The 17,524-nt window shown below is 41.9% G+C and overlaps 1 protein-coding gene across 2 annotated transcripts in view; it reads left to right on the top strand.

Moving 5' to 3' along the window:
* Positions 1 to 17,524, top strand: part of polr3e (polymerase (RNA) III (DNA directed) polypeptide E) — a 51,837-nt gene that overhangs the window by 13,990 nt on the left and 20,323 nt on the right. For both annotated transcript variants that reach the window (XM_078558833.1, XM_078558834.1), the window contains exons 9-18: positions 526 to 575; positions 2,034 to 2,153; positions 3,494 to 3,579; positions 5,710 to 5,754; positions 5,925 to 6,016; positions 6,918 to 7,038; positions 9,097 to 9,178; positions 12,437 to 12,496; positions 13,229 to 13,386; positions 15,594 to 15,658. In XM_078558833.1, the coding sequence (XP_078414959.1) occupies positions 526 to 575; positions 2,034 to 2,153; positions 3,494 to 3,579; positions 5,710 to 5,754; positions 5,925 to 6,016; positions 6,918 to 7,038; positions 9,097 to 9,178; positions 12,437 to 12,496; positions 13,229 to 13,386; positions 15,594 to 15,658 (879 nt within the window). The remainder of the gene's footprint in view (positions 1 to 525; positions 576 to 2,033; positions 2,154 to 3,493; positions 3,580 to 5,709; positions 5,755 to 5,924; positions 6,017 to 6,917; positions 7,039 to 9,096; positions 9,179 to 12,436; positions 12,497 to 13,228; positions 13,387 to 15,593; positions 15,659 to 17,524) is intronic.

Genomic DNA, 17,524 nt, shown 5'->3' on the forward strand with positions numbered 1-17,524 from the left:
GTATGTACCATCTACAAGATGCACTGCAGCAACTCACCTAGGCTTCTTCGACAGCACCTTCCAAACCTGCAACCTCCACCATCTAGAAGGGCAAGGGCAGCAGACACATGGGAACACCACCACCTTCAAGCTTCCCTCCAAGCCACTCACCATCCTGACTTGGAACTATATTGCCATTATTTCACTGTTGCTGGGTCAGAATCCTGGAAACCCCTCCCTAACAGCACTATGAGTGTACCTACACCACATGGACTACAGCGTTCAAGAAGGCAGCTCAGCACTACCTTCTCAAGGGCAATAAAAATTACCTAGCCAACAACGCCCACATCCCAAGAGAGAATTTTTAAAAAGTGTTGAACCAAATGGCCTGTTTGTGTTGTATGTTCTATTTAATACCTCAAGTAGTGAGTCCTTACTGGGAGAGCAGGTGCTGGGCTGTGGAGGGGCAGTGACCAGAAACTGATATCAGTCTTCTGCCAAATTCAAGTCCTTGAATAAACGTGCCATGTTGTTGTTCTCCTGCAGCTGGTGACTCTTCTCAGGATGAGGCTGAAGATGACGTTAAGCAGATCACTGTAAGTGGAACCCAATTCATTGAGTTTTCAGTGATGCTTTCCTTCAAATTCCACGTCGGTTTTGTTGAAAATTGCCATCTGAGTGCTAAGATTATGGCTTACCTCGTCACACTGTCTAAATGTTTTATCCTTTGGTTATTCAGGCATCTTTTTAAAGCAGTATCACTTTTAAGGTTCTAGAAAATAAGCTAACAGCAGTCTCCCCATACTGTAAACAGCTTGAAAGTACTTTATTAGCTGTAGCACCAGGATAATCCTGAGGATGTGGAAAGTGTTATATAAATGCAAGTTTGTTCTCTCTTGTAGGACAGAAGGATTCATGTTTAATCCGTATTCTTGTTTACTGCCAGTGTCCCTGGGCTGGGAAGGGATTTATTTAGAGGATTCCATTCTTCGTAAGTGTCCCAAGTCTCCAGTGACCCCTGCTGAAATACCCATACATATATCTAGTGGGGACAGGTTTCAGCTGAAACCTCTTGTAGGCAAATAGCCTGCTGACACTGCCTGTTTAGGCTTACACGTTATAAACGGTCTCCCTGGGGAGGATGCCTGTGGACTGTACCACAGTAGGTATCTGTACTATGTGGAAGGGAGTCTGTTGCAAGCAAACAGCTAAATGTATGAGAGACCACTGAGCTTGTACATAAAGTAGGAAAGCTTGAAGTAATAGAATACCCTTGAGCACAAGCACAATCACACAGGTAGTCTTGGGTTTGGCTTCTGTTTAGGGTATTACCCCATCATCGGCAGTCATGCTTTCACATGCCTCAGCCCTAAGCCTTGGAATTCCCTCTCTACCTATCTTTCCTCTTAAGACGCTCCTCAACCTCCCTCTTTCCCTATCCTAATATCTCCTTATGTGGCTCAGTATCAGATTTTGTTTGATAACACTCCTGTGAAGCACCTTGGGATGTTTTAGCACTTCTTCAGCAGCACCTCCCCAACCCTTAGCCACTACCACCGAGAAAGACAAGGGCATGGGAACACCATCAGCTGCAAATTCCCCTCCCAAGTCACACACCATCTTGACTTAGAACTATATTGGTGTTCCTTCACTGTCACTGGGTCAAGATCTTCGAACTCCCTCCCTAACAGCACTGTGGGTCTACCTGGACCACATGGACTGCAGCATTTCAAGAAGACGGCTCACCACCACCTTCTCAAGGGTACTTGGAGATGGGCAATAAATGCTGCCCTTGCCAGTGACGCCCACATCCCGTGAATGAATAAAAATAACAGTTAATGGTGCTGTATAAATGCAAGTTGTTATATTCATGTCTGATCAATAACTTGTTATACCAATTATTGTGTTACAAAGCCGAAGTGAAATATCGCGAATTAATTGTGTTTTCACAATGCTATTGGGACGTACTAAGGTGTGTTTATTATGTGATCTGTTCAACTTGGAGCTTAGTTATTATCTGTAACCAGAAACCATCTTTGTTACACCGTCCTTAGGTACGTTTCTCACGTCCCGAGAGTGAACAAGCTCGACAGCGTCGTATCCAGTCATACGAGTTCCTGCAGAAGAAACAGGCAGAAGAGCCCTGGCATCACCTCCATTACTGTGGTGTGAAGGTGCGCTAAACGACTAGCCCCTGGAAGGCTTATGGTCACTCCATCCTCTGTGTGGAAATGGCTGCACAAGACTTCAAATGGATATCTTCCTGTTAAAAACCTATGTTCCCCCACACCTCATAATTTTATTTTAGTTTAACATGACTTAATTTAATTTCATTTTAAGGATGTGCCAATAACGACATTTGGAAAAGTGAATTCTGCCCAGATTCCCCATTCCTTTTGTCCTATGAGTTGTTTCTCTTAGGTTCCTGAATGTGTTCATTTTAATTGCTTCTGTTTGCTAAACTTTTGTCCCTTGATCTTTTGAAATTGTTCAAGTTTGATATTGTTGGATGTATTTAGCATTTACTTAATGTCAGCAGCCTGCACCTCCTTGTTGTGAGAGTGTCTGGGGGAGTCCACTTGATGGTGGGATTGTAAATCCATTCAGAAACCCCAGGTCAAAATGACATAATTGCTTGATGGAGTGGTGGAGTTTTCCAGGGATTAGGAGAAGTAGCAGCAACAGGAAACTTAAGTGGGACGGGCTCCTCTGTTGTGCCACTCCTGAGGGCCAAATTTTAAGTCAGAGGAGCCCGGGTTGTTGTTGATCACCTTTCCATTTCCACCATGTGGGGTTAGTTGCTCTCCTATTGGAAATAGAGTAAGGGGGCGGTTTAACAACCTCTGTTCTCACTACATGTACAATTCGGACTCACTTTTGAATAAATTCTGCTACGTACATTATGAAACAGAGACAAGTGCCAGAGCGAGTAAGGGTTTAATGGATGGCGCAATTGCGAGTGGTCGTGATTCCAAGTTATCTCGTTTTGGAGTGGGGCGTAAACACCGGCCTGTCTGGTTGGACCAAAAGGCCTGTTTCTGTGCCACATATCCTATGAATAATTCCATGTAAACTGGACATTGTCCTGTTGGAATACGATTGCTAATTGTTATTCATCTGACTTTCACTGTTCATTTCTCCTGCATTAGCAAACAGATTGTCCCAATCTACTTTAGTAATCATGTGCTGTTCATGTTAAATTCCTAAAATTACTTTAGAATCATTTTAACTACATACAATAAATATTTAAGATGGGCACTGATCGATGTACGTGATGCATGCTAAATTTAAAGAAGAGGCCAACTCCTGCTCCCAATAAATGTCCCATAATTATGGGTTATGTGTTTTCTATGAAACTAGCAAATATTTTCATTGTTAGAAGTAGCCGGTTAAATATATATAATAAAAAGCTTCAGTGTTGTATTGTACAATTAGAACTGGGCACAAGAGGGCAGTGTTGCCTGTGTCTGTGTGTATAACGGGGTTACTGATGATGTGTGTGTTTTGTATACAGGACAGCCGGTCTGAGCACGAGCGGCAATATCTTTTCAGTCAGCTGGCCGGCATGGTGGAGACAACCGAGTTAACTAAATCCCCAAGGTATGAGCTGGGCATCTCTGAAGGTCACATTACTGTAGTTATAGGTGGTATTGCTTCATCACAGACCCCCTATAAAAGACTTTTTTTAAGTGTCCAAACACACAATACTGTGGACACTGGAAATCAGAAATAAGAACAGAAATTGCTGGAAACACTCAGCAGGTCAGGAAGCATCAGTGGAGAGAGAAGCAGAGTTAATGTTTCTGATGTTTCTAATCTTTAATCAGAACTGGGAAAAGTGGGAGATATAGCAGCTTTTAAACAAGTGCAGAGGCAGGGAAAGGGGGGAGGGGAGGAAAGAAGAGAAGGCCTATGATAGGGTGGAAGACAAGAGATATTAAAAGCCAAAAGGAGGTGGTGGTAATGGGAGAAAAGATGAGTGTAAAAGAGCTGAAAATGGCAATAGCAGAACTATTATCAGCACCTGCGTCTGAATAAATTGTAACAGTGATTATCACCTGAAATTTAAACCGAGGATTGGGTTTGGATAGCTCTAAAGTGTTTAATCAAAAGATGAGATGCTGTTACTCAAGCTTGTGTTGAGTTTCAATGGGAGCATGTAGGAGGCAGAGGTGAGAGTGGGAATGGGGAGTTAACCATGTTTTTGTGTTGTGTTTAATAGGCTTGTAATTATTTCCATTAACGGGCAATATCTACTACTATTTTAAAATTCCAAATTTTATTCTCCCCTTTTTGACACTTTTAGATATTAGACAATTGAGGGGTTCTGATCACATGAATTGGCGGTGGTTTGTCCAATCACCTAATTCTCAATGCACTTGTGGGCACGTATTGTTCCTCTTGCCAGTTCCCGCCTCCCAAGCTCAAAAATGCTGAAAATAGCAGAAAGTAACACTGATGAGGATTTGCCAGCCTGAAGCTCACTGCTGTGGAAAGGAGGGAGCTGTCACACAACAAGGGGCTGAGAATTGGAGGGAGCAGCTGTCTGTCTCTACTGTTTTCTTCAGTTCCTCTTGGATAACCTGGCAGCAGGTAGAATGTATGTGGCTCAAGGCCTTGGAGGAGCAGGGGCAGAAAACTCATCACCTCCCAAACTAACCCAACAAGTAAACAAATAAATCACTTTCTTGGTACCCATTTAAAAACACTACATTGTGAACCAAGCCTGTAACATGTGGCTTTGGTTGAGATTGATTGAGCTTCCTTTTTGTTTGTTTTACTCCTCCTCCTCTTGCTGTAGTTACAGTCTCACATCTTGAGAAAGCTATGAGCACCTCATCTGACTCATGATGTTAAACCAAGGCCTTGTTAGCACTTTCAGGGTGGACGATAAAGATCCGAGGGCACTATTCTGAAGACGAGCAGAGCAGTTCTTCCCATCTCCTGGTCAATATTTATTCTTCAACCAACGTCACAAAATAGAATACCCTAGTCATTATCACATCACTTTATGGGAGCTTGCTGTGCACAGATTGGCTGCCACATTTCCTACGTTGTAACAGTGACCACATTTTTATTTCATTGCCTGTAAAGTGCTTTGGGACATCCTGCATTTGTGAAAGGTGCTATATAAATGCAAGTCTTTCTTTCTGGATAGTTGTGTTGGCAACCTGCCAACTGTAGGATCACCTCATTGCTGAGCCCCATCTCTGTTCACTAGATAATGATCAGGGGCTGAATGCCTGGCTGATTTTTCATGAATCTCTCGAAAGGTATGAGTTTTCGCTAAAGCCCTATGTAACCCTGTTATCATAGCCTAAGTTTCAGGACCCTGTTTGCTTTGCTTGCTGTCTGGCCTTGGACACTTTAGAGAATGACCATTCCTAAGGCACTTTTCCTTCTTGTTACTTAACATACCCTACCCATGTCACACTTCTGCAATCAAACCCCATTTTAAAGCAGCACCACCTTTAACCAATTGTGATTCAGCTTGCAAAATATCGCTTGATTTTAACCCCTTGTGTGATAGGTTTCTTTGAAAATGTGAGAAGATGAATCTGCCTAATTCACCATCCTAGTAATTTGTTAATCTGGACCAGGTTTGACCAACATGGCTTCTGCTCTGTAAAGCCTTGTTGAGAATCTCCTAGTCAAGCACATATATTGTGAGAATTGATGTATAAATGACAGTCTTTCCTTTTATTCATCGTGTTTCCTCTCTTTCTGCAGTGAGTATTTGTCCATGTTGATGCCTCCAGTTGAAGAAGAGGAATCGTAAGTTGATTAATTTCCTTTGCATCTTAGACTGATTGCCTTAAACCCAAATTGGAATATAGTGCAAGCTTTGTTCAAGAGCTTGAGTGTTTTTAATCAGTCTGTGATATAAGTCTTTGCAGGTAAAGCTGTGTTGTTCAGAATTTCATCTGCATAGTTTTTTTTTGCAGGAAGGTGCCTCTGGCTCCCAGCAACGTGCTGTCTATGGCTCAACTACGGACTCTCCCCCTCGCAGATCAAGTGAGGACCCTGATGAAGAACGGTGAGTGGTTTGCACCTGTCTGGGGATGAGTATCTTTTCTTGCATTGCTCCGAATACTCACCTACGCTCCCTAGTGTCTTCTACCCTCTGCAAAGTTTAGCTCATCCAAAACTCTGCTACCCATACTCTAATTCGCACAAACTCCTGTTCACCCATCACCTCTCTGTTCACTGACCTATATTGACTTCCAGTCAAACACCATCCTGAACCTAGAATTTTTACCCTTCTTTTCAAATCCCTCCATGGTCTCACCCTTCCCTAAGTCTATAATCTCCTCCAGCCCTACAATACTCCAAGATCTGTGCGCTCCTTTAATTCTACCCTCTTGCATATTCCCCATTTTAATCACTCCACTGATGGTGGCCATGCCTTTGAGCTGCCTCAGTCCTAAGGCCTGGAATTCCCTCCCCAAACCCCTCTGCCTCTCCTCCTTTAAGTTTTAAAACCTGCCTCACTGACAAAGCTGTTTCATGTCTCCTTACGTGGCTTGGTATCACATTCTGTCTGATAAATCTCCTATGAAGGACCTTGGGATGTTTTACTACATTAAAGACACTAAATAAATGAAAATTGTTGTAGCATTGAGTTGATAAATGGGCAATTTTTGTAAATCTGCTCTCCTGGCATGGAGCCATGCTTACTGGGAACAAATGTCTGGACATCACAAGAACTCCTGCAGCGGGCGAGATTGTGCACTGGGAGCACATATTTTGTAAAATTCAATATTGTAAAATCCTGTATTGCTCTATTTGAGTCTTGTCTGAGCAATGCAAGGTTTGCTTTTTGTATAAATACACTAGCAACTTGCCTATAAGGTTGGCTGCAAGGATTTTTTTTTAATGTGCAAGGTGGAGAGAAGCTTCTTTGTTTCTAATGGGCTTCTTTGCTTTTTCCCCCCCAGTGAAAGTTGTGCAATTTGCAAATCTGATGGGTCTTCTAGGATCGGGAGTAGATTCCACGGCAGTCCTGCGTTGTATTCAACAAGTGGCTATGTTAGTTCAGGGATGCTGGGTCGTTAAAAGGTACACACTGAAGATACTAGCTTTTTATAGTTAACACAAAATTCCCTTTGCCAAACGCATGTTCGTGGTTGAACAGACGTGATCTTTTTTGAACCAAAATCTATCAATGGAGGAGAGGAATTCTTTAAAAAATACATCTTTACAGTCTCTAGTCATCTTTATTCTCCCCCTCATGTTAAATTCTTTCACTTCCCATGAGATGTTTTTCTGGTGCTGAGCACAATGGTTTGAAGTCGTGATCCTGTCAACAAGTGTTTTCAGCTTAACAACTTCATTGATACTGTTAATGAGGTTGTAAAGTTAACTGCAAGAGCAGGTTTTACAACATTTCTTTGGAGTTGGGGTTGGTGGGGAGAGGCTTCTGTCAGCCATTAAACTTCTTCAGGCTGGAGGTTGTCCTTGTGTCTTCTACAGCTAGTGTTAGTGTGGTTTCTTCATTTGTAATGGTCTGTTCGTTTTTCATGTTGTCCCCTAACACGGTGCCTGATACAGTGACACTTCATCCTGTAGCCTGCTAAAAGTAGTATCTCTCGCCTAAAAGCCTCCTTTAATAATCATTGGTGCATTTGGTTGGCCATGGTCGATGGTTTAAACTTAAAGATTGCATATAGCTAGGGGTGGATAATATGATGCATTTAAAATAACTTGTGCAATATATTTTGAATTGAAAGAAGTGTCCCTTAGTATTCTGAGCAATGTGATTAAGCATCTCCTTGGTTCAAGTTGCTGGTTTGGGAATGCATTGCATGGAGGGAATGTCACTAATCTGCAGTTAACAGTCTCTTCAGAGCCAACTGGGCTAGCTATGCAGTCTGTACCTCCCTCCCCAACTTCCTCCAACTTACTGCTGCTGTTCATCTTTAAAGTCCTCAACCCCAAAAGTATATTTTGCATATGGTTTCAGCCTCACTGTCTACTCATACAAACATACGTATGTACATATGAATTCGGAGTAGGCCTTTTGGCCCCTTGAGCTTGCTCCGCCATTTGATAAGACCATGGCTGATCCGATTGCAGCCTGTACTTTCCTGTTGACACCCCCCCAAAATACCCCTTAGTCCTAGTCTCTCCCATCATGTCTGTGTCTGGTTCTTTAGTTTGAAACTCTGAGACATTTATGACAACAGAAATACAAGTTGTTGGAACCATATCTGCAGTGAACATGTTTGAATCCCTGGAAAGCTTTGACACATTTAGTGGAATAGTTTTGGAAGCCTTTACAGAGCGCAGAGAAGGCTGACTACAGACAATTGCTGTTGAGAGTAATATCTCCTCATTGCCTTTTAATCATCCACAATCCTGACCATCAACTTTAAGATTCCAGCTGTAAACTCTCCTGGTTTTTCCAGAGAGCTAACTTGTATCTGTCATAGGAACAGGAGGAAGCTATTCATGCACTCCTACCTGCTCCGCCATTCAATTAAGCCATGGCTGACCTGTATCTTAACACCATCTGCCCCCGCTTGTTTCCATATCCCTTAATACCCTTGCCCAAGAAAAATCTGTCAATCCCAGTTTTGAAATTTTCAGTTTCCCCTCTGCCTTGACAGCATTTTGGAGGAAAAGGTTCTGGATTTCCACTACCTTTTGCATGAAGAAATGTTTCCTGGCATCAATCCCAAATGGCTGGGCTCTAATTTTAAGGTTGTGCCTCCTTGTTCTGGACGCCTCCTACACCACCCCCCACAGCCAGAAGAAATAGCTTCTCTGTACTTAACATATTATCATTTAATCACCTTAAACCCATGTCAATTAGATCACCCCCTTAATCTTCCAAACTCAAAGGAATGTATGCGTAGCCTATGTAACCTGTCCTCATAAACCTGTCTTTTGTTTCCGAAGTCCTTAAGCGTAAAGAAACCTGATACATTTTTGAACTACTCAACCCAAAGATATCTGTGAGTTTGAGGTTGAAATCTGCTGACTGGATTACTCAGGCTGATCGTGTAGAGAGGGGATCAAGACCCACGTTCACTGCTTGGTTATAGTTCTACCAATATTTTTAATGTATTTTTTTTCACACAATTTAGTAACCTGCAGCTGTCTTTATTTGAACAGTGATGTGTTGTATCCAAAGGATAGCTGCAGCCCGCACAGTGGAGTTGCTGCTGAAGTGCTGTGCAGAGGAAGGGACTTTGCTGTAAGTACACCAATGTTACACTTGGTTCTCCATCAAAGTTGAATAAAATAGAATGAAAGGCTTAAATCTCTATACTGCCCTTCATGACTATGGGGTGTTAACGTTTTACAGCCAACCTAGTATTTTTGAAGTGTAATCACTGTTGTAATATAGGAAATGCAGCAGCCAGTTGCACACAGCAAAGTTGCACAAACAGCAAGGTGATCAGATAATCTTTTCTAGTGTTGCTGGCCGAGGGACAAATATTGACTATGACATTGGGGAAAAATCCCTGCTGTACTTTGTCATAGATCCCGTGGCACTATTTTATTCACCTGAGTTTCATCCAAAAGATGGCACCTCTGACAGTGCAGCACTCCCTCAGTACTGCACTGGGAGCGTCAGAGAGGATTTATGGGTTGAAGAGTTTGGAGTGGGACATGAACCCACAACCTTCAGACACTGAGGCGAGAATGCTACCAACTCAATCGAGTCTGAAAACTAACGGGTCTGGAGTTGCTGCTGTTGGTTGACTAATCCCCTTCCAGCTTCAGTTCTGTGTTGTGAATTTCGAATCATGATTTAAAATAGAGCTGACTGTTTTATGGAGTGAAAAATGCAGGGAGGTCCATTTACAGGTTTATCTTTTGGTCAACATTCTATTTTAAAAAAACAAGAAGTGAAAAAATAAATACGAAGAAGAGTGTCCAATTTCTTGACTGCATAGGTTGTGAAATAAAAATACTAAATTGGAAAACTTGCTTGAACACTTTATGTAAGCTGACACCACAGTGCTGTATTGAAGGAGAACTACACTGTCGCAGATGCCATCTTTCAGATCAGACATTAAACCAATGCCTCATCTGCTCCCTCATGGATGTAGAAGATCCCATGGCACTATTTTGAATAGCAGGGGAGTTCACCCTAGTGCCCTGGCCTGTAATTATCCCTCAAACAACACCACAAACAGGCGTGATCCGCTCATTTCACATTGCTATTTGTGGGAACTTCCTTTATGCTCATTGGCTGCTGTGTCTCCCACACTGTAACAGTGACTACACTTCAGAAGCACTTCATTGGTTGTAAATGCTTTGGTATGCCCTGAGGTTGTGAAAGGTGCTATTAAAATGCAAGTTATTTTACTTGTATTGTGAAATGTGAAGTAATGCAGGAATTCGGCTTGTTTCTACCTTTGCTGTACATCTAAAAGGTTATGCTTTCATCAGTGCTTTTACAAAGAGTTCACATTAAAAGTGCTTGGCCTGTGATGTTCCAGCATCAAAACAAACATTGATTTGGTTCATCATTTCCTGAAGATGGCCAGATACATCTGATCTTATGTGAAGCAAACCACAGATCTGGTATCTCTCAATCTTAAAATTCCCGCCTTTATTTTTAAATCCCTCCATGGCTTGGTCCCTTTTTATCTCTGAAACCTCCTCCAGCCTTACAACCTCTGAGATTTCTGTGCTCCTCCAATTCTGGCACATGTCCAATTTCATTCGTTCTACCATTGGCAGCCCTGCCTTTAGCTGTCTAAGCTTTGAAACCCTCTCCCTAAACCTCTTCACTTCTCTCTCTCTTTTCCAAATTTTAAAATATGTGCATCATGTTATCATGTCATTTTATTGGTATCCTTTGATTATCCAGGCCTTGTTTTTCAAGTACAATATCCATGTAATGGGTGCTTTCATTAATAATATATTCATTGCTTTCGCTGATTTGTGAGGCAGAAAAACAAATCAACAGGTTTGGGGACTCTTGAGTTAATTACAGGGTGATTCTGGATGCATTTGCTTTGTTCTATTCTTTTATAATTGTGAGTGTCGCTGGCTAGGCAAGCATTTTTTGCCCAAACCCAGTTGCCCTTGAACTGAGTGGCTTGCTAGGCTATTTCAAGAAGCAGTTAAGAGTCAGCTGCATTGCTGTGGGTCTGGAGGCCAGACTGGGTAAGGAGGTCAGATTTCCACTCTCAAGGGAATTAGTGAATCAGATGGGTTTTTACGACAATCAATGATAGTTTCATGGTAACCATTACCGAGACTAGCTTTCAATTCCAGATTTTATTAATTGAATTTAAATTCCACCAGCTTCTGTGGTGGGATTTGAATCCCATGTCCCCAGAGCATTACGAGTTCAGTGACATTACCACTACACCACCATCTCCCACACTTAGTGAGTGTCTGTGGAATGAGCCCAAGCAGCTGTACTCTGGCAAGATGGTACATGCATGAGAGGAGGGAACTGAGCCATGACACTGCATTGAACCATATAGAATATGTAGCACAGTAACTGGCCATTTGATCTAACCAGTCCATGATGTGTTCATCCGTCACTTGAGCCTCCTCACATCCTCCTCTTCTAACATTACCAGTATTATTGATTATTTTCTCTTTCATGTGCTTATGTGGCTTCCCATTAAATGAAACTGTACAATTCACGTCAACCGTTCCCAGTGGTAATGAATTCCACATTCTAACCACTCTGACTAAAGAAATTTCTCCTAAATTTCCCATTTGATTTCTTGGTGATCATCTTATATTGATGGCCTCTAGATTTACTCTTCCCCATAATGTTAAAGACCTCTATTAGGTCATCCCTCAGACTTTGTTTTCAAAAGAAAAGATACCCAGCCAGTTTTGTCCTTTCCTGATAGATATAACCTCCCATTTCTAGCTACACTGGAAGAAGTGCTCCTTTGCAGGGATGAAGAAATACTCAGGGAAGAGATGCAGTTGCCTGATGCGCTTTCTCAGTGTGGAATTTGGTGATTAGTTATAACTGGCTATACAACTAAGACAACATTGGAGTCTTCACAGCTCAGAACCCTGTATCTCCTACAGATAGGAGCCGCTGGAGTTTGGACCTAACAAAAATCTATCAATCTCGGTGTTGAAAATGTTAGACTCACTTCCAGCATTCTTTTGCAGGAGAGTGTTCCAGATTTCTACCACCCTTTGTTTGAAGAATTGTTTCCTGATTTCACTCCTGAATGGCCCCAGCTCTAATTTTAAGCTGATGTCCCTTGTTCTGAACTCCCTCCTCCCCACCCCCTCAAAGGAAATAGTTTCTCTTCACTTACCCTATCAACCCCTTTCATCATTTTAAACGCCTTGATCCGATTACCCCTTAACCTTCTAAATTTAAGGAAATGTGAATCAAGTTTATGCAACCTGTCTTCCTAATGTAACTATCTAAACCCAGCACCCCTGTAAAACTGGATTGTTAAACATCGAGTTTTAATTTTAATTGTGCATTTCCTTGTTTCACCTGTTGCAGATGTGGAAGTTTACGCAGGATCTCTGGGTTGTACGGAAAGAAATAGCTGCTGTGATCAAGGTACGCATTGTGAACAGAACCCTACTCAGCGGAGTCACATTTGTACTCCAGACTTAGTTAAGCCCATAATCTTTTCAGTGCTATGGGTAAAACTAATTCTACAGAATATATTTACTAACCAAAACCTTGGACTGCAGTACTCTGAAAATATAATACTCCTTTTTTCTCACTGTCTAGCCCGTGCACACCCCACCTGACTGTTCGTGCTCACACGTTTGCATATACAAGTGCATACACACACACACATATATATGAATACATATAATGTGCACACATCCAGACACACACCACAGAGGCACAGATTTTAAGAAATGTGTTTATATTTTTGATACAATTATCCATATATAATGAATTTTGGAATTTTTAAAATAATGACAATACATTTTTATATATGTATTGATACATGTGCCAAGGGGTGAGTGCATATTATATTCAAATATTTACAATGTTTAACCTTTAGAATTTTAACTCTTCCAACAATGAACAGAAAAAGATCATAACTTTGCAATGAATTGTGCCATTTGCCATTTTTAAATTAATACATTAAAGCTTTGTGAGGCTTGCTGTTCATTGATGTACAGAATCCATTCTCTTGGAGTTCTAAATTGGGTTTGAGAAAATGTGCATGTTCAAACAGCATGTGTAACAGTGAATTTATAAAGCAGCATTCAGTCATTATAATGAATAAAGCCTGGGAACCCAGTCTTACCTCTGTTCATCTTTATTGACCAGCTCCCCCCTGAGGATGTGAAGGACTTCCTGGAACAAATGGCGGTTTCGCGTGTCAACAAGGGCTGGGAGTTCCTGCTTCCCCCCGACGCAGAGTTTGTGAAGAAACATCCAGATGTTGTCCAGAGGCAGCACATGCTTTGGATGGGGATTCAGGCCAAGTAATCTAACATCTCACTGGGGGTTAGGGAAAGATGCGCAGCTGTTGGACTAGCCTTAAACACGCCAGCTGTAATGTGTTGGACTGATTATATCGGAGCAGGGGTAGAATTGCTTATCCAGTAACCATTCAGTTGCATAGTTTTACAGTATTGCTGCAAGTTGTTTTGGGTGGGATGAGGATGAGTCACTCTTTCAATTCCAGAATGTAAGACATAGAAAAATGCAGCTGGCTTATTGGGGAAATGGAAGTAAAAGTATACAGTGGAGGAAAGGATTCAAGCACTTGATCCAGACAAGAGGAGTGAAAGGAACTGATAAAAAAAATGTTGAGTTAAGGCTCCTCAAGCCTGCTCCGCCATTCAGTAAGATCGTAGTTGACCTTCAGCTACACCATCCTGCCCTATCCCCGTATCATTGATTCCTCATATCCATAAATGTATCGATCTCAATCTTACATATACGCAACAATGGAACATCCACAGCTCACTTGAGTAGACAATTCCAAAGATTCACAATCCTCTGAAGAAATTTCTCCTCATCTCGGTCCTAAATGGCCAGTCCCTTAACCTGAGACTATTGTCCATAGTTCTGGACTCTCCAGTCAGGGAAACATCCTCTCAGCATCTACCCCATCAAACCCTCTAAGAATTTTAGATGTTTCAATGAGATAAATATTGTTTCAAGGGGCTTTTGTACAACCTTTGCGACTTTATTTTTTCAGACTCCCTCCCTGTCTCTAGGTCATATTCTTAGATCAGTGGATTGACTGCTAACCGCAGCCCGTGACTCACCTCAGCAGGCGACTAGGAGGAGCACAAGAGGTGGCCAAAGTGACTCACTGCCTGCCTTTAATTTTATTATTTTCCTTTTGCTGTCCAAGAGTGCCAAGCCATCTCTGCTGAATCCCTCCTTGTGATAACATAACTACGAAGCTCCATCCTACCCAGCACATTGTGTCCCATTGCCAGCACACTGCTTTCCCTTTGCACTGTACCGAGGTGATGCTGTTGCTATGGTAGCAGCATAATTCTGTGGCTAAGCTGTTAATGTGATCAGACCGTCTGTCACTCCACCCTCTCTGAGTCTTTAACATGTTACTGCATGATTCTGCATACCTCAAATTATTGCACCGTGTAATTCTCATTGCCCTTTCTCCCATTCATTCCTTTCACAACACAAAAATGTTTTTTTTAACCATACAATCACACCTTGTATAAAGAACCTTTCTGCGTAGATTTTTTACATAGTCACTGACTGGCTCCTTCATTCCCATAAGAGCACCATTGTAGCAAGCTGTCGAGTATCATTGCTAACTTAGAGAGTCATGGCTCATTCCTGGCTGATTTCAGTGGTGATGAGTGAGCATTTTACCAAGAGAAATCTGACAAAACCCTGAAGTTTTAATCAAGATTAAACACCTCCCCCAACGCCCCCTGCCACCCACCCACAGTCTCATCACTCTGCCCAGTCAGCTTTGGGGCTTTTGATTTCCCTTCTCAATGTGCTGCCTGCTGCCTCTAGATGAATGTGTTACATTCCAGGCAATTTTTGTGTATCTGTACGTATGCATTGTGTTCAAAAGGGGGCTTTGTAATAAATTCCCAGCTACATTGTTTGTAGGATGCATTGGGACTCGAAGACATTGTCCTCTAGAATTACCGGGAGATACTGACCCCCACCTGCCCAGAGTTATTGAGACAGACTCCCCATCACCCTCCACCCACCCCGCCCAACCCGCCCGCAAACCCAGAATGAGTGGTGGGGATTGTATCCAACAGAATTATTTCCCTACCAGCAGAATCCCCCTCTTATGAAGTCTGAACAAGTTGGGTACAATAAAATTACTGAAAAAAGGTTTCTGAAACCGTGGTTGTTGAGAGGAAGAGTTGGCCAATTTGATGGCCTATTCCCTGTTCAAGCTTACCAGAAATATAATTTCAGACCTACCACGTTTTGACACTACTTTTAATTAATGGAGAACCTTGGGATCTTTAGATTACTGAATGCTTTTACAGTGACTGCAAAAGCATCTTTGGCTTTCATTTAATCACAGAGATAGGAGGTGCCAAACTGGAGCTTGCTGTCCAGCAATGCTCAGCCGAATTACCTATTAAACTCCCCTCACTGGAACGGGCTGTAGAATAAGATATTTACAACGGGAGATGTGTTTCCAGTTGTAACTATACAGGGCTTTCTCTGTGTGCAGGTTGGAGAAAGTGTACAATCTCTCCAAGGAAGACATGATGCCAAAGAAACCCACCTCTCAAGCAGGTAAAAATGTCAAGAAACTAGCCAATTTTTAATCGCTGGGAAGATTTAATTTATGGCAAATGCAAAAAGTGACTACACTTTCCTTTTTTAACTCAATGTAGCAAGTGCTTCTTTTAACCATTAGGATCAGCAACATTGTTCTACAGTGAACAAAAGATCAAATTCAGTTTTTATGACATGTAGTTATAGGGCTTTTAACATTTTTGGGATTGCACTTTGCAATTCTGCCCATTTTTCCATCAAACTCATAAATGAAAGTGATTACTGCACTTTCCATCAGACAAGTTCCTTCAGGCCTTTTAGCCTGGAGTGGGATTTGAAATATTGTGCACAACCAGAATGCAATTTATCTCCAATTTAATCCCAAATTAAGTTTTTTTTCTGAATGAAAGACCCTACTACTCTGGGTTTTCTGATTGGCTCATGCTACAGTCATGTGTTTAGCAGGGTCCAATTGCAACGGCAAAGACATTTCTTAGACCAAGCAAAGATGACCTAATTTAAAAACATCTCTGTGAAACGGCCTTGCCTGTTCATCCTCCATGCAACAAGTTCTCAATCCACCCTGTGTCATTAGGAGGATGCCCAATCAAGAGATTGGGCACTGCGGGCGAGGAGGTGAAGTCTGTGGCCCACCCACAGCTGCTCCTTCCCCAAGTGCCATCATGTGCAGCTGTGACACAAGCCTGAGAGTGAATCGTTGCCCGCTTTTGCCATTGTTGCAGAGTAGTGTGTAGCAGTAGAAAAACAGGGGTAGGGGGGCTATCACTGTGAAAATAGAGCACAAAAGAAGTATACATGTATTGGGCATACTGGAGACCAAGTCACGTGCATTGTGTAAGGTCACGTATTTTTACGTGGACCATTTATTCCTGAAATTACATTGTTAATAGTGAGAGATTAATATGTGAAAATTAAAATTTTGCTCAACTTTTTTAATTAACTAAAATTGGGAGTTGAGCTGTACAGATTAGGAAAGTCTGTATTCAATCTGTAGTCCGGAGTGCACTAGCTGATCTCAGCAAAATAGGCAGATCAGACTTGGCAATTGGGTCACTAGTGGCTTGGATATCAGCCAGTTCCATTCACTGTCTGGTACTACCACTGGGAAATGGTGAGCCATCTATTGGATTCAACTGTGATTTCTCCTACAGTTGAATAACAGCATTCACTGTCGAGGCTCAGGCAATATGAACGTCTGGAGAATGGGATAGCCACTGGTTGAGAGAATCCTAAAATGTAATTGGTAACCTTCAGAGGAAGAATGATGAAATGGAAAGCAATGTTAAAGAGACTGTCATTTTAATCAAGGGTATTGTGAGCATTTCGTGTCTCCGTATTACAGAAAGGCTATAGAGGCGCTATGTGGAAAGGTGCAAAAATGATTTTTGAAGATGAAACCAGAACTGAAAGGTTATAACTGTCAGGAAAGATTGAACAGACTGGGATTCTTTTCTCTAGAAAAGAGATGGCAGAGGGTGACCCAGTCCAGAGGTACTTAAGATTATGATCAGGTTTGATACAGTAAACCCTGCAAAGATGTTTCCACTAGTGGGAAGAGCAAAAGTAGAGGCCATTAAGAAAGATAATCAAAAAGAAATCAAATAGGGAATTTGGAAGAAATTTCTTTACTCAGATTGTGGTGAGAATGTGGAAATGGTGCCACAGGGAATGGCTGAGATAAATAGCCCAGTTGCATTTAAGGGAATTTAAATAGTTACCAGAGGGAGAAAGACACAGAAGGGTATGTTGATGAACAGGGGGGTCGGAGGAGGCTTGTATGGAGCATAAACACCAGCATAGACTAGTTGGGCTGCATGGCCTCTTTCAATCCTCTAATTACTTTGTGTGGGGAATGAAAAGGCA

Source organism: Cetorhinus maximus, chromosome 15 (assembly GCF_964194155.1).
Source record: "Cetorhinus maximus chromosome 15, sCetMax3.hap1.1, whole genome shotgun sequence".
Lineage (NCBI taxonomy): Eukaryota > Metazoa > Chordata > Chondrichthyes > Lamniformes > Cetorhinidae > Cetorhinus > Cetorhinus maximus.